The sequence below is a fragment of the Hermetia illucens genome, chromosome 2 (assembly GCF_905115235.1).
Source record: "Hermetia illucens chromosome 2, iHerIll2.2.curated.20191125, whole genome shotgun sequence".
Taxonomy (NCBI): domain Eukaryota; kingdom Metazoa; phylum Arthropoda; class Insecta; order Diptera; family Stratiomyidae; genus Hermetia; species Hermetia illucens.
In genome coordinates, this window is record NC_051850.1 from 50,636,242 (window position 1) to 50,663,417 (window position 27,176).

The window sequence follows — 27,176 nt, forward strand, 5'->3', positions numbered from 1 at the left end:
AACGGCTATCCACCCGCTGATTCGCTGTAAACATGACATCTGTTTCCCTGTCAAAACCCTATTCCCGTCCCTAGCATAACCACCGGTTCAAAAGGTTTTCTTTATTTATTTTTTTTATTATTAACAATAAATAGTGGATTCCAGTTATTGTCCTCAGGAGGAAGAAAAAGCAAGAACCTTAATCTGTGTTTAAAACTACTGAAAGATGAGAAGTTTAAGGGACCAAGTTGTCGGGCATTATAACTTCAACAATGTCTAGGAAGTGGAATGGAAGTAGATTTGGGGCTCCGAGAAGGGCACTTTGAAAATGTCTGCGTTGTGAGTATTATCAGTCGTGGCGAGGTTGATGAAAAATAAAAATAATAAAGGAACCAGAATAGATTCCTGTAGGACGCCAGAGGAGGAATGGAATGTGCAGTCATCAAAAGAGGCCCACCAGGATTGGCTGGAACGATAAGAGCCAATCCATGTAAAAAGTGGGATGCTTGGAGACATAAGTTTGGACAGAAGTATCTTGTATCGTATAAGTCTAGCAGGTTGGAGGTAGTGGATCTATGCTTAACAAAGCCATGTTGTTTTTTCACTATGAGGTGACCAAAGTGGGCGGACAACCAGTCGCTGACATTAATTTCCAACATTTTGGAACAGAAGGGGAGGAGCGAAATGGGATGGTAATTCTTGGTAAGAGTGCGATTGCCTCTTTTATGAATAGGGATGATGAGAGCCTCTTTCTACAGGACCGAAAAATGGTTCTCTACGACGCTTTTGATGAAATAATGGAGCATGGAAGGGAGGTAGGCTGATCAGTTTTAAGCAAAAAGATGTTTGGAAGACCTCGTAATTAGGGCCGACATTGGCGTTAAGCTTGCCAATGAGGTATTCGACAAGGAGAGGGGACAGGGTGGATGAGGTGGTAAGATATGCGGGGCAGACTACATTCACCAATAGTAGTTCATGATTTAGTTATTGATATGATATACGTGCATGGGTTTTGATGAAATAATTTTTCTTCCTCTGTATGTGGTTATCTCGTTGGGATTCCCGCCTTTCAAGCGATCCAATAATGTTATATAATATTGAAGCGACTTCACAGACGGAAAAAGGCAGCCTGGGAGAACCAACAAGTCTCTGAAATAAAAAAGTACAGGAAGCAACTGCACCAGGCGCGCAAGTTTTACCAACAAGTCAGCAGGATGAAGCCTTATACACCTCGATGCTCATCTTGCCGAGACAGAGGGAAATTTTATTTTCGACAGAATGGGCATATTGGAGCGATGGGTTGAGTACTTTGATGAGCTGCTGAACAACCAGAACATCGTCGAGTTGGAAGTCCCGTCAACTGAAGACGACGGGCAAATACTGCCACCAACAAGTTTAGGAGAAACAGTCCGTGCAATTTATCGGCTAAAAAATCATAAGTTGCCAGGAGCCGATGGAGTTACAGCCGAAATGGTTAAATATGGAGATGACCAGTTACACCAAGTGGTTCATCAACTTGTGCTCAAGGTATGGGACAGCGAATCAATGCCTGACGATTGGCAACGAGGCATTATCTGTTTCATACATAAAAAGGGAGATATCACACAGTGCAGCAATTATAGAGGTATCACGTTGCTGAGTACATTCCATAAGATATTCTCCGCTATCTTGCTAGGCCGGATAGCCCCATACGCCCAGAACATCATTGGCCCATACCAAAGAGGCTTCACTCCAGGCAAATCAGCAACAGATCAGATTTTCTCTTTGTGGCAAGCGATGGAAAAACTGTTGGAATATGGACAACAGTTGCACCATCTATTCAACGACTTTAAAAGCTGCCTATGATAGCATAGCCAGGGTAAAACTGTACGCGGCCATGTGAGAATTCGGTATCCCGACGAAACTAATAAGACTGACTAAGGTGGGCGGGTCACTTAATCCGTATGGAGGAGGATGATCCCACCCGGAAAGTCTATAAGGGAAATATCTATGGTAGAAAAAGAAGGCGAGGCAGACCCTGCCTAAGATGGAGCGATGGCGTAGGTCAGGACGCCAGAGAGCTTTTAGGGATATCGAATTGGTGGATCTCGGCGCAAAACCTAATGTCTCTAGTTCCTTATTAAGGCAGGCCTAGACCGGTTATCGGTTGTTGCGCCGTTGATGATGTTTTTATCCTGGTATTTTTGTTGTCAGGTGTGCTTCGACAAATTCTTTGGGTTTGGATGTTTTAGGAATGAAGATAAACACCTTTGGAAATTAATAACATTAATTTAGAGCTGAAAAGAAATAAAGCTTCACATAAGTTTAAGTAATTAGTCGAATATTTAAAAATGCTCCATAAATGGGTAATTCTTCAGACGATGAAAGGACGAACCATACGACAAATCCCACTTGAAGTCAATAATAATGCTGAAGAAGTACATAGAAGTTTCCGAAATGATGACAAAGTATTTGTGTCAACATAAACGGTGCGAAATGTTGCAAGAGAAACCGGAATAAAAGGATATCCGAAGGTGAAGAAGCCACTTCTTACAATGAGCTATAAAAAATTACGCCTTTTCATCAAAATAACGATCCCAAACATATTGTCAGAGCTTCTAGGGAATGGTTTGCAGGAAAAATGGAAGTTCTGGGCTGAGTTCACCAATCCCCAGATCTAAACTGGATAGAACATCTGTGAGGTTAGAGCACTAGGTTGTTGTACGGAAAGTCGCAGTGGAATTTGTATCATGACTTGATGTCGGATACCAGTCGACTCAGCTGTGAATGAGTGTGTCAGAGTCAAATCAGGGTGATAATTACGGGCGAGTGCAATGCTGATTACATTGCCTTCCACAGGACATTGTAATCTATAGTGCACCGTTACGGTCTTAAATGAAGTGCTCTAGCACAATTCAAGACGCTTAGACGTTGAATTGGATTGTTACACCAACGATTATTATTGTTATATTCCATGAGATAGCCATGTGTTAATTAAGGGTCTTCCCTCTTTTGTCCATCCATGTTGAGCAACTCAAAGGGGAAAGCAGTATTTTATTATGATTAAGTGAGTGAGATTCTACCTGACGCGGATGAAATGGCTAGCCGCTGTAATATGCAGATGTGGAGTGCACCTGCTAGGAAATAAATTGATTTTAAGGGTAGTAAAGCGGGGCTTGAAGCACTACCTGTATTCAATTTTTCCTGAAGAAATATGAATATGTGTATTGCGAAGAAATTGGCTAAGTAATTTTGTTGACAAATAGATTGGGTACCTCTGTACGTTATTCCATACACGGAAACCACTTCTCAGTAAAAACGACGATTGGGCGTCCAAAAACTGTATGACGCATATAATAATAATAATACCATGTTACTGACGATTCGGCATGAAACATAACCAATAATCAGGAGCGCAAAATAAGGAAAAACTCTGGGGATCGTCAGAATTGTACGAACCAGGCGGAAATACGAATAATCGATTAAGGTTGCCACTGTATATAAATGACAAAAATTAACTTTTACTATTTAATTTCTCTAAAGCCCTAAATGTGCGGTAGCCTAATAACGTTGAATAACTTCTAGAAAAGCACCGCTATACAAGATAATATAATCCCCGAATATTACAATCTCGATTAACGCCACCAGGTTATCTTGAACACCACATTCAGATACGAATGAACATTTCGTTTCTATATTTTGCAATTCGATACTATAAACTTGTAAAGGTAAACACAGTAAAGTTTTATCGTCATAGTTGGGATGGCGGCATATAATCTGCATTTTCTATAGTACATGAACTAAACCATTGTCGACATTTCTTCCGCTTTGTTTGCTTTCTACTATGTTTATTGTTAGTATTGTTTTGATTTTATGGTGGCTGGGAAACATTGTAGAGCTTGCGATATTCATTGCTAATCATGATACGTGGAATTTTCCGTGGAAAAGTTTGTTTGCATTTATAACATGCGGGGTATAGATTGATAGCTATTTCAATGGGTCTGACTTCATATATTGTTTTTTAATTATTGTAGTTGGTTAATTTTTCCATTGTCCCTTAGATGTATGACTATGGATAAATTTTGTTTTCAACTTTTTTTTGCAACAAATCTATTTGATGCGTATTAATCCATGGGGGGCAGGGATTTAAAATCAAACAAAAACGAATGCTTTGCTGGTACCAAATTAGCTTGTTGTTTCGGAGTTCCTGCTAGTTTGTATGTATCCCAGATTAGTTAAAAATTAATTCGTTCTTTAAAGGAACTTTAACCCAATCTGAACAATATAGAAAAACTAAGAATAGCATGGAGTTTTCATAAGACAGTTTGTCCTCGAAATTCGGATATTTGAAATGACATGTTCAACATTATTTCGGAGCTACGCATATTCAGGTCAGGATAGCGTTGGACAGTTAGCTCCTGACAATGTCAATGATCTCGTTTGCTTCTTTCATGAGAAGAAAACATCCACAACAACACATCGAATGTGCGTTACGTGAAATGAGATTTCGGTTAATGAGAAAATGATTTTCAAAATAAAAGATCATTTTTTTCCACCTGAACTTCCGGGGATGAAAGTTTCCTGTGTGAGGAACTTTATCTAAAGAGTTTAGAAAACTAGGTATAGATATTCTACAAAGTCTTAATACAAGCATAATACGAGAGCAAGGTGAACAGTTCCCGGTCTGATAAAGAAAAATATTTTTTTTTTTGCGATTTTGTTTCTTTTCATTTTTCAAGTGATTTACATGAAAACTTACATATAGAAACGAGTCTTTCAGTGTTGGATTAATTTCTCCATTGATTTGAAGTGGTATTTGATGATGCACGTTTCACTGTTTTTTCCATTTTCCTGTACACGACCGAGGAGTCTTCAATAAGCTCTCAAACATATACTAACATAGCAATCGATCTGGAAGTTGGATTACAAGCTAGTCAGGGATAGAGCTATAAAAAGTCAGGTCTAGCGCCATTTCTTAATCAAGTCGAAAACAACTAAAGGAAGATTGATTTAAACTTGCTCTGGCTTGAGGGTTCTAATTCTGTCGTTGAATAAGAAGCAAAACGGTGACAAGACCTGTCTTCTCTGGGTTTTGTATCCTCTCAACTGAATAAAATACGAAATTATTTGTTCTTTTATTGGAAGTAGTCGTTGGAAAACCGCTGTACCAGATGCAGTCGCAGTCCTGTTTTCATTACAACAAGTGTGTCAGTTTTTTTACTGCTTTTTAACTCTGTTCTGCTACCACTTTAATGAGATGAATCACTGAAATCAACCTTACTTTCCGAAATATGAGAAAACCCTAACTCGAGTGGTACCAGTACAACTCAGGCTAAGCTTGTAGGCATTCTGGACCCTGGTTGCCTCTAGCCATCAGTGTAGGGATTCCCATAGTTCTTTGTTGGCTTCTCATGTTGCTTTCCTATTTACAATTTTGTGTGCTGTACGGTGATCTTCGCATTCAATTCTTGACGAGGCGGACCACTTCTCAAGCAACTGACTTTTTTTTGGTTCACGGACTCCTCATTTTGAACAAAGCACTTGACCGAAAATTATCCTTAACCCTCTTCAACTTTACTGTTCGTTAAAAAAATAAATAAATAAAGTCAAAAATAAGAAGTCCGTAGGCAAAATTAGTGGGGTAGAGTTCCTTGCCGATTGGCCCGGTCCGTTATGGAAGGGTATGCGGACTCAAAATTTTCTCTATCTTAAAAAAATCATTATTCATTTAGCGATTAATGCGATTAGATTTTAATTTCACTAAAGGATACTAAAGATGAATTAGAAATGTCATATTGGCAATAGAGGAAGAAAAATTGCAACATTTCTTTTGTTGAATATTTCGTTGAAATTGCGAAATGAGGAATTGATAATGAAATTGGCAATAAGGAAACATTATTGGCTTCAAGTCCATAGTTCGACGAGTATTATATAAAGGGGGAGAGGTTGATTTTGAACGATCTCTCTCATTGTAATATCAAACAGAAGATGATACTACTACTAGTTTGATCTAGGTGTCTGGCAAATCAATCAAATTAATAGATTGCTAGCACGGTTTGCAGTAATACCGGGGAATTTTGAAAATCCTAATGTGAATTGTGTGACTTTCTTGATTATCCCATTTGCTCCCTAAGTCGGTTATGAAAGATGCATGTTACCAAATCATGTAGTTTCCTATATCGTTCATTATTGATTGCAAAAACAGCTTGCATATCTTACTGAAAATGAGTATATGGTATATGTAAGGTATCTTGATCGCAACCAGCTTGCATTTCTACTTCATTCTTTCCTTTCCGCGTAGCATTGGCATCAAAATTATATCTACACATTCACATCAAGCTTTTCAAGCGTGCATTATGCAGTCGCAGAGTAGAAAAAAAGGAAAATGGGTTATTCACAATTTCCTTAAGTTGCCAATAGTTATTCTGCTATATTTTCTACTAAACCAGTGACAAAACAACCAGGCGACCGATTTTGATGCCTATGGCACTGTGACCATTTCGTCGCCGATCACAATATTGCTTTTTCGCAATGCTATGCCACTAAAAAGCACGTTTTACTTTGCACCATTAACGAGGCCGTCTCTCTCTCATTTCTACGCGACAACGGACGATAGTGGCGATATTTTGAGTTGAAGCTGCTCCGACTGTTGCTGCGGCTGATTGCAGGCAAACCGAGAGCTGCCGTGTCTATTCCATGTCGGAAATTGCAATTACCGAGTACCACAGCGACGACGGTGATAGTATAGCATTGGCAGCGCAGCACAAGTACTAGTTAAAAAGGTCAAGAAACTTTTGTATTCCAAGTAGCTCAATACACTGTGCACCCAGCACTTAGGTAGTATCATATTTACTAACTCGCCATGATCGTTGAAATAGAAAAATTGCAGTCAATCTGTAACGAACGAATGCATAAACGTATTCAATGAGTTTGGAAAGAAAAGCTAGGCAGCCTGGTCTCTATGGTCGTGTGAAATCAACGACGAACTTTAGATAAAAGTATTGTTTATATATTATCAGTATCGGCCTTATTTCTACGTGCTTGGTGTTCAGATTGCGAAGTGCAAAGGTGTATTAGCCTTGAGGGGTCAGACATGTAAGAAACAAATTTTATTATTGTCTTACAAGATCGTTTCTATTATCTGAAATTGGTTATTTCCATGGGTCCCTTTCTATAGCCAAGTTATTACGATCTTAAGCTCCTCTTGTTGCCTTTCATTAATTTTTAAGGGCTGCTTTGCAAAAACAATACTTGGTCATAATAATACATTTTCCTTAAGGGTCTCTTTCAAAATCTTTGAGTGTATGCTTTGTTCATCTTTGCAAAGATTAGCCCTTTGTGTCTTACTTATCTTTTTGTCTTTGAGATATAAATAAATGACTTTGAAAAACGTACAAAAAATATGCAATGACTTTACGGGAACTGATTGCGATTTAGCATTTTTCTTCTTTATTTCATTTTTTCAATTAGCTCAGCTTTTGTTGCCCAACTAGCCATTGGCTCAAGCCAATCTGATTCTACTGGCCTGACAATTGGTTATTTGGTGGATAGAGTTTTCCACTTCGCCCTCTTTAATTCTGTTTTTCGATTTGTGAACATGTCTGCAACTTTCGTTCAAAGTACGCGGTGGCCGCTCGATGCATGCATCGAGAAGATTAAAATATTATTTTTAGTATTAATCTATGCTACGCTACGCATTAATTCTTTTGGTCTATTTGGCTACTGTCATTGAGCTTCACAACTCCTCACTGGGAGATCATACGTCAGCTTCGCATATGCGACAAGTCATTTTGAGAAGCTTCAAATATCTGTGATTGGATAGAGTATTGATCTCGTCTATTTCGCAGACATGATGAGGTCGGAAATATGGCTCCAATATTACTTTTGTTTGGCTTGTTCCTTGTCGTGGTACCCTTCTTGGTTGATTTTGACGTTTTACCCTTGAGAACAAGAGTGTCTTGTCGCTGGTATAAATTTCGTCTTATATCTGACGTCAGAGATACCAGAAACCTGGATGTGCGTTTCTTTAACGGTGAAAAAGTTGCACCCTCATTGTCGATCTGCGGTCTGACGTTTGAGTCGGTCCTACGTTTGCAATAGAATGTTTCAGAAGCTCATAGAGTTAAGTCTTTTTTGTACCATTCATTGTACTGTTCAGTCGCGGATACTGGTCTGACAGGCGATTTTTAACCTTGCGGTTCTTGGACACTTTCTTTTTTGTCCGGGATGATCACTAACATAACCAAGGGTCTTGAATCTCTGCCGCTTTACCTTACCCATATTATTCCTCAAACAAGTCGGAATACCGGAAGCTCGTGCTTCGGGTATAAAGGTTTTGTGTTCATCTTATCTAAGAAATTTCAACGCACATTTTTCTATCCGTATACAGCTACAAAACTACGAGACATACGTACATATTACAGCCGTAGATGTTACGCTCACCCTAAACAAACAAACTGCCTATTTTCGAATACTGTACACTTATAGGCACGTATATAAATTGATCGTACCCATATTTCCGATTTACTTCTTATATCTATCTGAATTAGGCTCTACCCGCAAAGTTCATTAGCACGCATATACTATATACCTACGTACACACATGTCTCGTTGGAATAATTGATATTCATATACAAATGATTAAAGAACTAAAACAAAATAATTCTTTTCCACCCAATTCATACGAACTTACTTCGTGTGGTATTAACGAATTGATATGTGATGATGACGTCATCAGGTTTTAGAGTGCACGAAATTCACAAAAAATTGTAAAGTTTTACCCTCTATAACTTTGTTAATAATAGTTGGATTTTCTTCAAACTTGATGAAATTGTGCATTATATTCTTCATTATACCCATGCCAAATTCTGTACTTCTGGGAGGAACATAAGGGGGGTGCCGGGTAAATTTCTAAAATGTGGAAATATACTATTATTAACTTTATTTGTGCAGATATCGGAACCGGATATATTTTGAGGCCTAGATTTCGTAGAGATGCACTATTGAGATTTTTTTCTGATTTTTCGGTTGGATAGGTTCTGAGAACGAGACCTGTTACACTTTTTGGTGGTCATATTTTGAGCCCTCACTCCCCTATGTTTCACCTAATATCAAATATTGAACCAGTTTCGAAAAGCACTAATTGAGACCTTTCATTTGATACCCCACATGGCCACATTTTATGAAAAAAAATTTTGCACCCTCCTTTCACATGTATGGGGAGCCCCCCTTAAACTTAACACAAAATGACGTCAGTTGCTGCATGTAAAGGGAACGGCAGATCACATACTCCTACCAATTTTCGTGACAATCGGTTCAGCCGTTTCCGAATAAATCGGCTGTGACAGACAGACAGACATCGAATCGATTCTAATAAGGTTTTGTTTCACACAAAACCTTAAAAACGTGATTGAAGACTACAAGACGTTTTTGAGACCTTAAGTAATATATCAGCCTCAAAAAACTCCATTCTTCAGTATATTATTGATTGGCTTAAAATCCCCTTTTATATTCACAATAATTACGGCGGGAACGATGAGTGTAAAGTTTTCGTAGTCCTAATTGCATATCAGTTTATTGAAGTGGATCAGTCGATTATGAACGATCAGCTTTTTTGTATTGAGTGCAATGTGTTAAATTCATTTGAAAGCAAAAGAGGCAGACATTTTTAAGGAAATTTGGTGTAATTTATAATCTTATTAGGTAAAAATGAAAAAGTTGTTTAAGAAATTTTGTGCTATTTATGGCGAAACTTTTAAGTAATGGTTTCCTTGCTCCCGATTCAGGCGAAAATTGTATTATTGAAAAAGTTAATGAAATTGTGAAAAAAGTTAAGTACCTATTGCCCCCCTCATAGGAGTGGCAGTAGATAGATCATACTTTAAGGAGGGCGACAATTACATTGCCAGCTACGCCATACAGTGGAATCCATTCTTCCAAGATGGCCGACGAATGGGTCGCGGCAAGGGCACTCGGCGCAGAACAGTAGAGGAGAAGTGCGGGCGTCTGGGGAAGTCGTAGTGGGAGCTGAAGGTCATTTCAAGCAACCGCGAGCGATGGTGTAGGTGTGGTTGATGGGCCATACCCCACCAAGGAATGGCAACCAAATATATATAATATCTCAAGAAATTAAGGATTGAGAATTGAAGTCATTTGGAATAAGCCTTACAAAGAGAAGCTCGACGGTTTGAGTGTTGAATTGATTTGAATGAGTCAGGTGAAAAAAATTAATAAATCGAATTTCCATATACGGATTCGTTTTTGACGCAAATGATAATGGGTGTTGAAAAATGGGTCAAATATACATCGTTGCAATGTGGAATGGGCAGTAAGCAAGATGATGCTGTCTGTTTGCTGTGATTGGAAGTGCTGAGGGATACCTATTTTCAGCAATTAATGCGGATGGAAGAAGCAATTGCTAGAAAGGCGAGAATTGATATAGAGGAAAGTGCTATTTTTCATCATTTCCCTTTGGTGATTTTGCCAAAATTAAAAAAAAATGGCTTGGGATGATTATATCCTGGCATTGCATCATCAAATTGTCATTTCGATTTTCGCAATTTTTTTTTGTTGGGATAAAATTGGCTTCAAAAGGATCGTCTGAAAGTTACTTAAACCTGGTGTTTCAACTAGAAACCCTAGAAATTCTACACTATTGAAATAATAGTTCTAGTGGGAATGGTAAAAGTGGTCAACCAGAATGGAATACAAAAAAAAATTGCAACCGTACCGAATAAATCAGTTTATTTGCTTGATTCCATAATTGGGATCATTTCTTGTAAACGTTTTGAATAAAACGGTCCTCAATACCAAGAATTGTATCTCAACTTATTTAGTGTTATTCACTGCAGAAACTCTTCGAATACTGTCAGTAATTTATAGCCGTTCCATGGTTACTGAAAGATGTGATTGTTTGAGCATCAGTTTGTCGACTTCGTGTTTTGGGCTCGAATTCTGTGCGTCATGGGTATTTGTTTCTGATTTTGTGGTTATCCCGCTGGTTTCGGGAAATGAAATAGGACGAAATAGGATCAAAAAGGAGAAATTATGTGAATAATCCTCCCCTTGTATTTCTATGAAAAGGAGTAAATAAGATACTGTGTTCTTACTTATTCATATCACACTTCATCTGCCTATTTTTGAATACTCTAAGCCTTTTGGACAGTTTTTTTTCCAGAGGAAAGAAAAAAATTGATCTCATATCAATTGCGATATAAGTTTCCGTTAAACATAATTAAATTTCGCTTAATAATCTTTATCTGATGGCATTCAACACTATCGCAAAACGATTGGCAGTGAAAACCATTTCGTCATAAACAATTAAAATCACGTTTTGATATGGCAATCAAAAAAATAACCGTGAAAAAGTATGTTAATTGCGTAATGAGGTAACGATTATGATTGCATTTTCCTGTTTATCTTTAATTTCACACTTCTGAACGTAGGTTTTTTGTTTAGATATTTGTAATCTTTCAATTGGTAGCCTTAATTTTTCGATTTGATTGTGGTTATGTATGAGTTGACATTGTTGTTAATCTGCAAAGTTTCTATTCGGTCATGATTGTCATCTAAGAATGTATAACTTTACAGTATCTGTAAAAATGATTTTCAAGAAATCATAAAATATCATAATAACTGTATCCATGTGAGATAATCGCAGTGCATTATATTCTCCGGAGTAATCGACCGGAGTTTTCTAGTATAACACAACCAATAATTAAAGAAAGTTGACTTCGGGTAGGTGAAAAGGATGAGTCAACGAGGCAAATCATTCTCTCTTAATTTGAGGGTTTGAAAAGGAGACGAATTATTTTTCAATATTTGAAAATGATTTGTAACTAATTTTGTGTAGTGAATTCATGTCAAAGTAGTTGACTACTGAATTGAACATTGTTAAAGATGACGAACTAAAATCCATAACGGAAATTAGTTGGATTGTAATGTAGAGCAGATGTGGGGTCCATAATTTCATTCGGGACCCTGAAAACCCCTGACCGGCAAGAAAAGGCCTGGCGGCCAAGAACTATAAGTTCACGATTCGAACGGAGAATTATTCGATTAGCATCTAACTTTATACTAGCCGCACAACAAATCGTGGCCAAGGAGGGCGTTGATACTAAGATTAGAAAAGTTCGAATCATTGTCGCATGAGTAAAGCTCTTCAAACGTAATAAATTCAAAAAAAAACACCTTCGGAAGAAAAATGTGTAATTTTGCGCGAAGAAAAGTTTAATTTCGACGGTTCCGACCTATCGTCCAGTTCTACCAAACGTAAATCATAGCCTTTTTGTATGAAGGTCCTGCGTGATTCTCGGTTTGTGCGTCTCTTTCAGATAACCAGCCATTCTTTTCTTTGCCTCTTATTGATCTGCAGATACCATTTCTAATCCCCCCTTATAATTCGTTGCTGGTTGCTCGGTGGCGGGCAATTTGAAGACACCTTCATTCTCTTCGCTGAGCTTGTGAGGCACCCATGTTCTAGATTCTTCGACCAATACCATTGAATGCAGTTGGATGAGCATAATTTTTTCATCCAATTGACGACTTGTTTGGCGATCAAAAGTGCTTTGAGGCAATCTTCGTCGAATTCTGAACGTGAAGTGTCAAACGTTTTCATGCTTTTGACTTCCCTATGACGTCATCATATACGTCGCAAATGCTCCGAGTAGTTGCAGCAGCTGCAGGCGAAAGACAGCAGACGTCGAATTGGTTGTTTTGCTTCCTGGATACTCTACTTTTTAGCAGAAAAAATTATGAAAAAAAACCTGCCCTGAACTAAATTACCAGATTTTTTAGGGCGGAAACTATAAACATTTTGCCAAATATCAAACAATTTGTTTTAAAATGAAAAGAAACACAAAACGCTATGAAAATATTGACCAACCCAATATTTTGAAAAGACCGATTCTGGCTATCTAACTGATCACACTGTATATGTAAGTGGGATGGTTTTGAATCTAGAAGACTATATAAAGGAGAGACCCAAGGCAGGCAGCAGTAGGATTAATCCACTACTGCGCAAAGTGCTCGATCGCATATCTTACATCGGACATAATATGTAAGATATTATACTTGCAATTATGTCATCATACATATGCTATAATAAAGAAGAGACAAGTCAATGCTTACCTACTATCTTTGAGTGAAAAAAAAACGCAGAGGGGGGAGGGCGTAAGCTGTTTTGTTTAGGCGGAGTGACATATTGGTTATGGAAGTGTCGGTCTGTGTGTAAGATTACTCTACGTTCCCTGTCGAACAAATGATTATCACTTTTTGCGCTGATTTGAATTCGCATAGACTCGGCGATGAAAAGGTTTGAAGTACGACAGACACCTTCCGTAGGATTTCACTATCAACAGCATGTACCCAGCCAAATTAGCATAGTTGCGTGCTGCTTGGGCGGAATCTGGAAGGAGCTGGTTGGAGATGTACTTCGTATCATCTTCATATTGAAATATGTCTGTAGAATGGCCAGAATGTGTTTTTCTTTGAGGCCTAAACTCTCCATATGACGTGGAAAAAAATCAAATTTTTGCCTTTTATGAAGTGGTTTTGTTGAAACGGATAGTGGGTTGTAGGCACCTATAGGCATCGTTTATAAGACTTATTGCATTGATGATATGCGAGATATTGGACAGGTGGGAGTTGATTGTAACACTTCAGCTTGATTAAGGTTGGAAGTCATTTTCGAAGTTTCTTCATTCTGTCTTGAAAAAGACCGCCGTCTGAGATATTTTGGAATTCAGGGCAAGTTGAGTGATAAAGTTCGTCCAAATATGAATTTTGGCTAGTCTGACCGCATATAAATTCTCCGTGCAGGAGTAAACAATGAGTTTATGGGCACATTCAAGGGTCTTCACTAGGGTGCGGTTGGGAGTAGGTTTAGGGATGTCCGCTGTAAATAACGAGAAGATAGTTGGGGAAAGCATGGACCCTTGTTGGATTCCAGTACGGGTATTATTTACATGGTGTGAATAGCTGCTGGTAAACTTTCTTCTGGGATTACTGCCCGTTTAGGAAACTAAGGATTAGTTTGTAGAAGAGCGGGTGGAAATCAAGGACATTTTCTAGCTTCTAAACGAAACTATACTTAGTCGAAAGCTTTTCACATATTGAGGGGACAGGTTATTGTTGGTGTCTTGCAATTAATTCTCAACAAGGTATCGGTTTTAAGTATCTGCTTTTGACAAACAAATCAAATGGTAAAATCGAACTAGGAAGTATGGATTTGGTGCTGAAATAATCCAATTAGGCTGGTTGTTTAGGAGTATGATGCGGTGGGTTTATTCAAGGGAGGCGATTGATACACAAGTGAGCTTCAAATAAATGCTTCCCAAAGAGGTTGTTTTTCCGAGAGGGGAAGGGTTTTGGGATAAGTTAGAAGTCATGATGCAGATTTTATACATACTTGCGCCTAATATCGTATGAAAGTGAAAGTGGAGCATATCGGAAAAAAATTTCTTATGAGTTTAAATTAGCGAACGTTTATAGGTCATGTTGTTGGTCGGTGGAGGGATCATATGTTATGTCACGCAGAACAAAGAAAGTAGTAAAGAATGCTTGTTCACAAATAATCGTAAGTAGCAAATTGTCGCTTCAGAAATAAAATTAAAGTTGAGGACTGTATACCACATTCATGATAATCTGGAATTAAACATCTATAATGGTATACGAAATTTATCATCATAATCATTAGACGGAAGTAGGTAAAGTGCTTAAGGGATTGTATGGTATAGAATTGTGCAAGCAAATATTGACGAAAAAACGTTTAACGTCGAGAAAAAATTGAATAAACAAAATGATATAGTTTTTATACCCGTTCAAGGGGAAGTAAAATCAAGGATCAGGTCACAAGTCAAAAGAGATGGCTACAGGAGAATGTTCCGACTGTTTCAAAGCCTCAGATTGATTTTGGGGCACTCCACTCTGAAAATTTTGAACATTTTGGTCTGCTAAACTCTTCATGCTTCTTCCTCGAACGAAGCATTGTTGAAGAAATTGCGGAAATTCCGTTCGAACTTATCTACCTCATTTAGTATGTGGTTTATTTGCAAAAAATAATGAAATGCAAATAATAATTTCGAATAAAAATTATACAATCCAAGTTGTGTTGTTTTCGATTTTAGATATAATTTTTTCTTTCTTGGACTTTCTGTTTGTGCTTTAAAATGGTGACAATATTTATGGCTAGACTGGGTGTGTTTCTAAATACTACTTCTTCGGATTTGGGATACATATTGCTCTGCCATCTTTTTATTTGCGCTCTATACATTTTTTGTTTGGTTCCGTATATTTCATAGCTCCCAAAAGTCTCAGAAGACGAATTAGGTCAGGACTGTTGTGGGTATTTATTTCTTTTGGAATTCATCCCAGCGGCTAAATAAGAAATATACTAAACATTAAAAGAATTTCGAATTTTTTGTCACTAATCATGATTTCAGCAATAACTTTAAATTCATGCAAATATTGTTGTGAATTTGCCAAATGTTCGCATAAATAGGCATTCTCTGATCTTTCTTCTCATGTATCATGATCGAGGTGGGAAATTTTTGTGTGACAAAATGCTATTTTGCCTGGGGATGATATTCGCATTGCTCATCATCTCTTTTCTGTGCTATTCTTATTCGCTTCAATTGCCAGGTGTGATACTCATTCGAATCCGGATTCATGCATAGAAAATTCGCAATGAATAATAGCTTTAATGAAGAGAGTCTCCTCGACGTCGCGATAACTTGTGTTTGCTTCCGTTTATAGCCTTAGGTAGCGATTTTTTGTGTTTTCTCTCCGGGGTACATCGTCACTGTTATTTATCATCAACGTCGACGTCAAATCATTTTCTTGAGTTTTGTACACAACTGAAAAGTGGGTGTAATATAGGAAGATATCATATAAAAATGCAGCTAAAACGGAGCTCATCTTTTGCCTTGAACATAGAGTGGGCCGGAGAGAGGTTTTGCTAGAGAAGCCATTTGGGTAGCTTTTTACTGGATGATTGGTTGTAGTTCCCGTATGACCTGCAGCGTAATCTCTCAACAGTTTCCAGTTCTAAAAATTTACCAATGAAATTCGTTAACACCGTTTCAAAGGCTAGCAAGCTATATCTATATTGAACTTGTCAGCGAGTCCCATACAACCGGGAATAGCAGAGATATAGTGCAATGGCGTCGATTGCGAATGACACCGACACTAACTTGTAGCAAATATAAATGATCCAAAACATTTCACGTTCTATAAACACCATATACACATTCTGAAAGAATCCAGAAAGAGAGGAGCACATCGAGAACACTCCGCGAAATATTGAATCTGTTCTGTACCAAGAGTGCTACTAACAAGCACACGTAAAAAATAATCGAGTCAATAAACATGGAGTACGCATGCTCGATTAACAAACGTTTGTTAAGGACTTCCTCTGTATTTGACTTGATATTTTTGTGTTCGTATATACAGATATGTATTGTAGCAAATTAATCAAGCATGTAGGCGGAAAATAGTAGCGTGGAAAAAAAACGGAATGGAATAAAATCAGAAGCAGGGAAAAGCCAACGAGAAGTTTACAGATAGAACAAGATTGAATTTTTTTATTTTGTTGTGCAGCTCCTAGTTTGCAATGGCTTTGGTCGACGTGTTCAGAAGCTTCTGTCTGTGACTGGTATGGGTTTTCTTTGCTACAGAAGATATCGATTGGCGCTAAACCCGGAGCTTTGGGAGTTTTGCAATCGACTCCTCCGTCGTTTTTCTTTTGCATTGTTCCACTGTAAATCGAGTTGAAATAAACACTGAAATGATAATATATTTTCATTAGTCCTTGGGTAAAGCTGCTCACATTAAATGGATTGAGATAAACAAATTTTTGTAATTATTTGTTGTTATTATTGAGTCAATCTACAAGAGGCCGTTAAAACGTATCATTAAAAATCAACAGTCGTTTGATTACGCATTCAATGCAATGCAAGGTACAATAACGCTTTTATATGAAATTTATAAATTTCTTATCTACATTTACTTCGCCTTGAAAGCCATCTTATTCAGATTTATAAGGTGGTTTTTATCTGTTTGTAAAAATTCCGACTGGTTCTGTCAATCAAGTTTCTCTGATCAGTGTCCGATAATGGGAATTGTGTCCTTTAACCTCGTTTCACATATGAATAATCAATGGTATGTGTGTGGATGAAAGAAATGGGGAGAATTAGTCTATAATATATGAACGGAATTGAACATTCAACAAAAGAAGTTAAGATTGTCTCTTGCTCAAATGAATCCTTAAAGTTTGCACACGTTTTTTCGTACTTAAGCTAGCAGATCTTATACATCTCATTTCAGAGCACATTCCTTCGCAACTGTTAGGACAGCCACCTTCCCTTGATGTAACTTTTTTTTAAAATAATGGTTTGTAAATTTCCATGAAGGCCGCTTGGGGTAAAAATAGAAAAGAGAGCAAAGTGTAAAAATTGTTTACATACCATTGATAAACTTACAATTTCTTCATTTGGGTGCGGTCCAAAGATTCATTGGCAAATGATCCGATGTACATATTCAGTTGTATTTCACAATACCAAATTAGTTCAATATTTTAAGCGAATTGAGTAAGGAATTTTGGATTTTATTGAGATTTTGGGGGTTCTATTTTGAAAAATAAGAAATTCAGTTTTTATCTTCTGCGAGTATATTTTTGTGACAACCCAGTCTTTAGTTCAAGACAGCAGAATTTTTTAATGCACTCATCGAGCAATCAAACTGTCAATCGTTTTCGCTTTTAAATGTGTGTTAATATCGAACAGTTCACTATCTAGGGAAACTACACTCTATCGAATGCTAAGGTCGGCGATTCGAAAGGCTCATCGTTTAAAACTGTTATATTATCATTCAAAATTGCGGATGTTTAAAGTATTTTAAATAAGGCTTCTGTATTATATCCATTGAATTCAAGCCTTTTGGATTCCTGTTGGAAATTCATCTAAATTTTAGTTCAATAGATTTAAATTGCAAATTGTCTCATGCATACATTCATGCGAACGAGTTAAGAACTTTCCGAAAATACCTCATTGAGATTCACATCGAAACTTTTGGCAATTTTCCCCCGAGAAAGAGTCTCTAAATTTGAATTATTGCTAAACGCTCTTTATATCTTTACTATTTGAATTACGAGTGCATTGAATATGAGCAAAAGTATAAGATCAAATGGATGCTAAAATTTCTTCTCGTCTCGTCCACCATCGCGATATTCTTGAATAACTCTTCGCCGTGCAGCTTTAAGGCGACTGATTTCAATTGGTCCCTAATGGATAGAATCGATCGATCAAGTGTAATAGATATCGGAGTAGCGGATGCGTGAAATCAAAGTTGTCTACTATCAACTATGAAGGAAAAATTCCAAATTTTGACCGTTCAAGTCTGCTAGCAATTAAGTACAATTTCAGCAGAAAATCCGTTGATACGCGTCTTATGTCTCTTGGTTTTCAGTTGCGGTAGGTGGGCGGGGCCCTTGGTGTTTTATTTCCAGTTGGGTCTTACGTCAATTTCTTCACTCAGAAGACGTTTATCTTTAGTGACAATTTACGTCAACCACCTGTCTATCCAGGAGCAGCCAATTGTTCACACAAAATGTTTTTTCATCACTATTTACCAGCTACCCAATCTTGGAACTGCGCATCCAGTTGACCATAAAATCAGCGACACAATAAAAACAATGTTAAAGAAAATGTAAATAAAAAATTTTCGAGGGACACAAAGGATTAACAGATTTAAGGCGAAAGTAAACAAGGAAAAAAAACAAAATATAATACTGAATCCGTAATGGTTGAGTTTTTTTAGCAGTTTGTCTCGGTTAGTCATAGATGTGTGTGTTAAACTTTGTTTTGTCCCGCTGCTGTAGTCTTATCATTTGCACTGGATTAAATGTAATGAGAATGGTGTTTAAGCAGTCTCATTAAAAAATAAAACGGCGATGTAAGAATAATAACGAAACTAGTTTATGGATGCCTTATAGTCCATATAGAAGTGAGTAGGAGACAAATCTTCAAAGTTTATTTTTTTTTAAACTAAAGGTTAATAATTGTGGAATCAAGTGAGTTTTAGAGGAGCTAGGAACTTTGAGTAAAGGGAATCGAAAAATGTAGGAGGAGACGTGGACGATTCCAGCTAGACATACGTCTCCATAGCCAGCATAGAGGTAGGTCGATGGAATGGTAGGGATTTTCTATAGGCCGTAAAAACGGCGAGGATTACACAAGTCATGCTGGACAGAACGATTAATGACCAAGTTCCTCCATGTCAGGGAAAGTAGCTTTCATTGTGGTAGGTGTATGATTTCTCCATATTGACAATTTGGTTGCAGTAGGTTAAAATATTGGGTTGGGGAAAAAGAAATGTCGTATTTTTTATCGTAATATGACGCTTTAATTAACATACTTAGAATCATCCGATTTAAGTCAAATATGCGCCGTTCTGTTCGCAAACTTCATTATCGCCCCCTTATTTGCAAAAAACTCAGATAGCCAGTTTTCGCAAGCCTCTTTCGAGGCCAATTTAGTAGCACCGAGAGCGTTTTGCATGGACCGGAAGAGATGGTAATCACTTGGTGCCAGGTCCGGACTATACGGTGGGTGCGATAGGACATCCCATCCGAGCTCCCGTAGCTCCTGGCGGGTCACCGAAGATGTGTGAGGCCGAGCGTTGTCCTGGTGGAACACAACACCATTCCTATTGACCAATTCTGATCGCTTCTGGTCAATCGCTTGCTTCAAACGGTCGAGTTGCCCACAGTAGAGGACCGAATTGAGGGTCTGGCCATAATTGAGCATAGTGGGTGATTCCCTTCCAATCCCACCAAACGTAGAGCAAAACTTGTCTGGCCCTCAATCCGGGCTTGGCGATGGTTTGGGTCGGCTCGTCGCGCTTTGACCACGATCTTTTTCGCGTGAGATTGTCGGACGTGATCCATTTTTCATCACGTCACCATCCGCTTCAAAAATGGGTCGAATTCGTTCCGTTTCAGCAGTGCATCGAAGGCGTTGATTCGGTCCAAGAAATTTTTATGCGTCAACTCGTGTGGCACCGAAATATCCAGCTTTTTTGGAATTCGAATGGTTCCAAACGGTTTTATGGCCAATCGAGCGAATGCTCACATGCCGGTCTACTTGGATGATTTCGACAATTTTATCGGTTTCTACGACGATTGACCTACCAGTACGGGGTGTATCTTCGACATCTACTACACCAGAACGAAATCGATCGAACCAACGCTGTGCTGTGCGAATCGTTACAGTATCGGGTCCATAAACTTCACAAATTTTCTCGGCCACCTTTGTTGCATTTTAATCTCTCAGGTAGTAAGAAGGTAAAATATGACGAATTTTTTGCTTGGTGGACTCCATCTTTGACGCGGTATAACTTGAGATTGAAACGTACGATCACAACACTGTCAAGGAGACACTTGTAGCGCAGATTGTCGTCTTCAAATCGCCGTATAGTATAACCCGATGCGATAAGCACAACACAAGATATGTTTAAGAGTCGCCATCTGTTGACAAAATACGACATTTCTTTTTCTCCAACTTCATAATATTCAAGTGTAAGGTTTTCTTAAGGATGGATTCCTCTTATTACTGTCGATTTTTTGGTGAATGATTTTCTCACTACATGTGCCCGACTCTCACTACTTTTCTCAGTTTAGTTGTCTTGGCGTATAACTTGTTGCTACGCAGAAATCTTCATTCTGTGTCTTCTTTTGTTGGTCTTGGTACCCATCGTGGGATTTTTCAATGGGAAAACTTCAGAAACATTTTCATGGTTTCAAATCTTGCAATCTGCTTTTAAAAGTCGCCCTCAGTTACTTCCACAAATGTGCAGAAGTAAAAATGCTGGTGGTTTTATTAGTTGAGGAGAGATGCCAATATGGAGCCTATGCAATAATTGAGTTTATCTTGGCGGTTGTAACGAATATCATTTAAGAAATAACTTCATAGCTTAATAAATAAATCCGCTTTCTATTTCTACAAACTTCCATAAGCATTTCTTTATGGTTTGATTTTTACCTTTAATGGCCATCATTAATTATTTTCCAATTTTTAATTGAGGTATCTTACTCCTAATAACAATAGTCATTGTTGAAACTACACTTTCTCAATGGTTCCCGTAAATTTAGAAATTGGACAGCGAGAACTGAGAAAAAAATCAAATCGCTTCATCCGAGACTGAGACAGTTTATCGGGTGATATTCAATTCTTGTGAGCGTTTTTCCATGAACATTTCAGTTCACGTCAAGAATTTTGATAAAAATAGTTGCATAGAACTAGCCAAACAACGACAAACCAGACAAACGAGTGCCCTGCTTTTTTCATTGGGAATATGTGTTATCAAAATAAAGAATATTTATAAGGCTTATCAATAGTCTACAAATTAATACAAGCCGACAGAAAAGCGAAAAAGCACACTGCTGCGTTTTGACAACTGGTCCTACGCCATCGCGAATGTCGTGCCTCCTTCCACTTTAAGCGCTCCAATTTTAAACACAGCGAATTTTGGGCCTCACTAAATTATAAACAAGTTGTAAACAGGACGCTTCGGCTATAAAAATTTTGTGTTCATTTTGTGTGAGAAATTTCTTGTGCATATTTCTCCATTCGATTTTAGAACCAGTATAGGGTAGAGGCATCAAATGGTGCCTCATCTTTCTCTTGGGGGGCAGCGTGACTGCATATAATAGTCAGGCTTTGGTCGTTCCCTTTTAATAATCTGCAAATATGCGAATGCGAGCTATAACAACCCCAACTGGATCGTTTGCTCGGGGCGTAAATTGAAGCAAACAAAGGAATTTCTTTTCATTGATTCAGAGAGTCTTGAGTACGCATCCAATTGATGACGAATCCTATCATTTAGGAATAAAATGTTTAATGTTTGCCATTGAAGAGTTCAAAAATTTAATTTCAATCCTTGAAAACTGTAGTGGCCTATACAATGATATTCGCTGATGTGGTTGAACCTCAGCCTCTTGGTTCTCTCGTTCACGGATTGAATCCTGCCATTGAAAGGAACAAGTGATAATCGCAAGGGGCGATGTCTAGTGAGTATGGCGAGTGGGGACGACTTCCGTATAGCAAAGTCAATTTCCTCTCCCGTTCCTATAGCGGTTGTTTTTTTTTTCTTTCAATGTGCAGGTGATATGCATAAGTTGTAGCCAATACCGACCTGCACTGATGGTTGTGTTCAATATTTATTAAAGCACATCGTGTTTATCCCACCAAATGCAAAAGTTTCGAACTAGCTTTTTCGACTATTGCACACACAAAAGCTTATCGTAGTGTCTCCACTTTTTGTTGCCAGTTATGACACCTTCCCTTTTCTGTCGTTGCAGCAGTTCTCACGTGGAAAGACGTAGTTCTACGGCTTCAGCTGGTATGCCAAACAATTCATCTTTGCATTTGAATCGCCCCTTATTAATACTACCGAACATGTTGAAACTGTTGTGTTATAAACTCCTTATAACTTGGTAAGTTGAGGTAGCATCTGGCATGTGTTTTCATCAAGCAGTGCCTTCTCTCAGCTAGTCACTTTCGATTTTCCATTGGATCAAAAATAGCCGAATATTTGCTTTCTGGCAGATGTTGAAATGTTTGAAGTATATTTTCTGAACTTTCCTACACTACTTTTGCTTCAGTGGAGGTATTTGCCATCCCGAAAAGATGTTTTTTTTCTGGAATTGTAAGTTTTTTGGCGCTGGTAGATTATTTGTCTTTTCATAAAATAGATATCCAAATCAGTCCGCTTTTACTCTATGCATTGGTCATGGTTACAGCTGTATGGGGTTCGCTGATGAACATCGCTGTATTCCTTCGTAGCCTAGCTAACGTCTGCGATCGGAAGTGGTTGTTAGTTCAAATCTTGAGCCTCTCTCTCTTTGACTCTATTGGCTCTATGCATATATAGTATGTAGTTGAGCTGCGCTTTATTTCTAGAAATTGGAGATTTGAGACTGTTAATTTACTCAATACGTGATACGCGGATGGTATTTTCGGTATTTTTACTTTATATGCAATATTGCAATCTATATTCTACCTTTACCGGATTAACCAGCTTATAGGGAGTTAGATTGCTTTTTTAGCATCATTTACCGCCTTATTATTCTACTGACTTTACTGGACCGTATTTTTCTTCACGTATGAAATTTATTAATATTACTACTTGTTCAGTAAAAATTAAAAGATGTCTGTCAAACATCTCTTCCGTTTTTCATTTGATAGAATTAATAACGAAAGAATTTAACAAGCTTTCGAGTTTTCAATTTGAATTAGAATGAAATGAAAATTCCCTTCACACTCGAATTCACCATCACACTCGCTAGCCCGATTAGCATGATTTGAATTTCTATCGGATCCAACGTGTATTTAGTCTGGGAGCAAAGTTAAAACGCAATTTAAAACAAACTATCATGTAAACTGACCTTGATGCTCGACGTTGTATAGTGCGAGATAAACGCTAACGTGGAGCTTTAGGTTATGGACGGGAATGAAAAGAAATAATCTGAAAATAATACACGATATGTAAAATAATTTTATTGACATCGGAAATTCAACTTAGAGTCATATTAAGGCTTATAATTTATGCGGGTCGTATACAATTCAAATTTTACGAAAACTCTTGATACATTTAATGGCAGTAGACATTTGAGATACAGTTGAAATGAATTCGGAATGCTGGTTTATATTTGTAGAGTGGATCAACTGTGATGTCATGGGATGTATGTTATAAAGGGAAATGATATTAATTTGCAAGTGTTTAACAGCACCCAGTTGTCGTGAAATGTTTTATGAACTATAATTATCCATTGAAATGTCGATTCTTCACTAGGGACAATAAAGTTATAATCACAATGAAAAAAATTCATGCGTATGAAAAATTATTATCTTTCAACTTGTTTGGGATTGTGATTTCATTTTGATCCGCCAATGACTACTCTTATCCACTCATTTCTTTGGGTGTTTTTCTTTCTTCTTTGTTTTCAATTGCATCGTTTGATAATTGCCCAATTACCTGTTTTTTATGGAAGCGTTTCCCTTAAAAATTAAAGCTTCTCAAGTATCGATAGCCAAGTTATGTTATTTGGTGTAATTTATATAGAGTGAGTAGGGTTGATGAAAATATTACAAATAACGATAAAATCCTTTCCTCTAAAGATATCCTTATAATTCGTATTGCAGTGCTTTGCCGGATTTGTTGATAATATTAGGTTGTCGCATATGAAATGGCCGATTTGGTACTAAAATTTGAAACGACTGTAAAGCTTACAAAAATTTATTTAATTAATCAAAATAGGTGCCAGTCGATTCAAAACACTTCTTCCAGCAAGATACAAGAGCATGTATGCCAGTTTCGCAGGAGTCCAATTTTCGGGTATTGATAAACTCATGGAAGGCAATATTGATGGCCTCATCATTTCTAATTTGTTTTTCCGCCAAAAAATGATCCAAATGCTTAAAAAAGTGTAAAGTAAGCGGTTGGCGAAAGGTCCGGTGAATATGATTGAAGATGCAGAGTCTCATATTGCAATTCGTTCAACTTTTGAACCGTTGTTCGGGAAACATGAGATCGTGTATTGTCGTGAAGGAGTATCACACCATCTCTGTTGACTAATATCGGCCGTTGAATACTCAATTTTTGGTGGGTTTCCTCGAGTTGGGCACGGTATTTCTATGCATTTATCGTTTCTCCAGGTGCCAAAAAAGAATAGTGGATAACTCCAGCTGTAGACCACCTTCTTCGGATGGAGGCTCGGTTTCGGCATATGCTTCGGTAGCTCATCAGCATCTAGCCGTTGTACTGATCGGCGACCATTGTCGTATAATATCCACTTTTCATCACATGTCACTATTCTGTGCAAAAAGGGATCGCTTGTTGCGGGAGAGTAAAGAGCTGCAAATTTCCATTCGAAGCGGCATGTTTTGCTCCATAAGGGCTTGCGAAACCTATTTGTCGAGCTTTTTCACCTTTCCAAGCTGTTGCAAGTGCCGGGAAACTGTCAAATAGTGTACGGCCAGTTTTTCTGCAATGTCTCTTACAGACTGACGTGTGTCAGGCTCACTTTGAAGGTTTACGTCGCCTGATCGGAATTTTTCGATCCATCGCCGTGTGGTTCGTTCGCTTATCGTATCAGCTCCAAATGCGCTGTTAATGTTCTTGGTCGGTGTAATGTTGGTTATGACCGAGTTTGAACTCATACAGGAAAAGTACACTTTCTTAGCTCTTTTCCATTCTTTTTTCCTTTCTATTCACTGTTATCACAACGATGGTCAAAACTGAAATGACTCCTTGATTAAATGTAGGAGTATTTATACTTCATTATCCGACACCAACAGTCCCAACTGGTGGTGGTTTTACACAGCAAAATCGCAACAAACTTCACTTGATTGCCAAATCGGCCATTTCATGTGCAACAAACTAATAGTAAATTTATCTATTGCCATTTATACGATTCGGAGTTGTCACCCCTTTAACATAAGTTCGACTATTTCGTTGTCGCTACCATTGAAAACATCGGAAAATCGCTATCTTTTGTAAAAATTCTGCATTCGATGACATGAGAGTTATTCACTTTGTAACAGCGGATTCGACTCTTACCATGCTCTAGCCTGAACATTGCTTTGAGTAATTTACTTTAACATAGTTTTAGCACTGATAATGGATTCAATTTGACTAATTCCTGCTTCTCCTTTTTTTCAGATAACTGCATAAATCATCCTAATCACAACAAATCCTGTGTAGCAATATCGACTTCTGGTACCCGAGTTTATCTTCGCAGTAAAATCGAAACATTCTCGATTTAGTTAATCCTTTTCATTTACCTTAAAATTTATTTATTCAAAACGTAATGTTCGCAAATGTGATGGCAAATAATGATGTAGTCGTATACAACAAGAGAAGAGATTTCCGTTACATTAGCCCCCACGATTTTGGGGGCCCACCATCATTATACAACAAACTAAATGACAACAGTTAAAGGAATAAAACAGAGAAAGTAAAAAAGAGATTAGCTCAGTAGCGACACAACTTAAGTTTAAGGATTTTGTTTGAAACATCAAGAAAACTCAAGTAAAGAAATGATACCGTAATTTTTTTTTCCGTTGAAGTGACAGTGTAAAAGAGATTTTCGATGTTAAAATTTCAACTGAAAATACGAAGTAAATGAAAATTATTCTTATCGTTTTAAGAGAAATTCGGGCAGAAAGGATATTAATGAGTTAGGAGTTATCGGAATTGAAGGAGTTTATCTATAAATGAACAAAATACGAACGTAAATTTTCGATAATTTGAAATGCCATTGCAATCGTCAGGTATTATTGTTGTTGATAAAACATCAGTAATAACCGCAGCCCCGACCTCAGTAGCTGTTGGGGCGACTGGCTCGGGTCGGGCAAATGGTGTATTTGCTAACAATGGTGGCAGTTCTGTCGGTGCAGGCAGTGTTGAATCCAATGTTGGAGTACTACGTAACCACAGCATACAAGAATGGCAACCAGGGGAGAATGAATGCGCTAATATTCACTCAACAAACCCTTCCCAGAACTTGATACGGAGAGGCCAAAAGAGCATATCGTCTAGTTCTGTATCTGGTGGTCAAACTCTACATCAAAATTCCACAAAAACAGCTACAATAACCACCATTCCTTTAGCTAACGCAACCCAGTTTAATACAAATCAAATGAATCAAATAAATCATCAACAACACCTTCATCATCAACAAGTGCAACAACAACAGCAGCTTTCACGCCAACAACAGCCACAACAGCATCATCATCAAACAGCAACCGTTTTACAAACGGCTCAGTCAGGACAAGTGATTGTTAGTGAGGAGTTTCTGGAGCGTGCAACTTTTAGCTCTAATCCTAATGCCACAGGCAACGCAAATGTGATAAATTTAACAGCGAGTGATTTAATGAATTCAACGCAAATCTATGAGCTGGTCGGTGGAAACGGTAGAGAAATGCTTATAGATTCATTGGGTAATGTGGCGAATGGCGGTCATCTACATACCAATTCGAAATTATTGGTTGGAAATTTAACAGTCCTTTCAAAACAGCCAAGTTCGGGTGGCAGTCAGCCAACTTTTAATTTTCTACCAACGAAAACTATTTCGTATCTTACAACTACGAAAAGTCAATCACCGCAACCACAAGGTATGATATATATTTTATTTATTCCTAAATATTAGAAGTTTACCTCTA

General features: G+C 37.8%; 1 protein-coding gene across 4 annotated transcripts in view; it reads left to right on the forward strand.

Moving 5' to 3' along the window:
• LOC119647742 overlaps positions 1-27,176 on the forward strand; it is a 58,267-nt gene that overhangs the window by 2,712 nt on the left and 28,379 nt on the right. For all 4 annotated transcript variants that reach the window (XM_038048852.1, XM_038048854.1, XM_038048855.1 and 1 more), the window contains exon 2: positions 25,675-27,128. In XM_038048852.1, coding sequence (XP_037904780.1) covers positions 26,267-27,128 — 862 coding nt within the window. In that variant the 5' untranslated portion in view covers positions 25,675-26,266. The remainder of the gene's footprint in view (positions 1-25,674; positions 27,129-27,176) is intronic.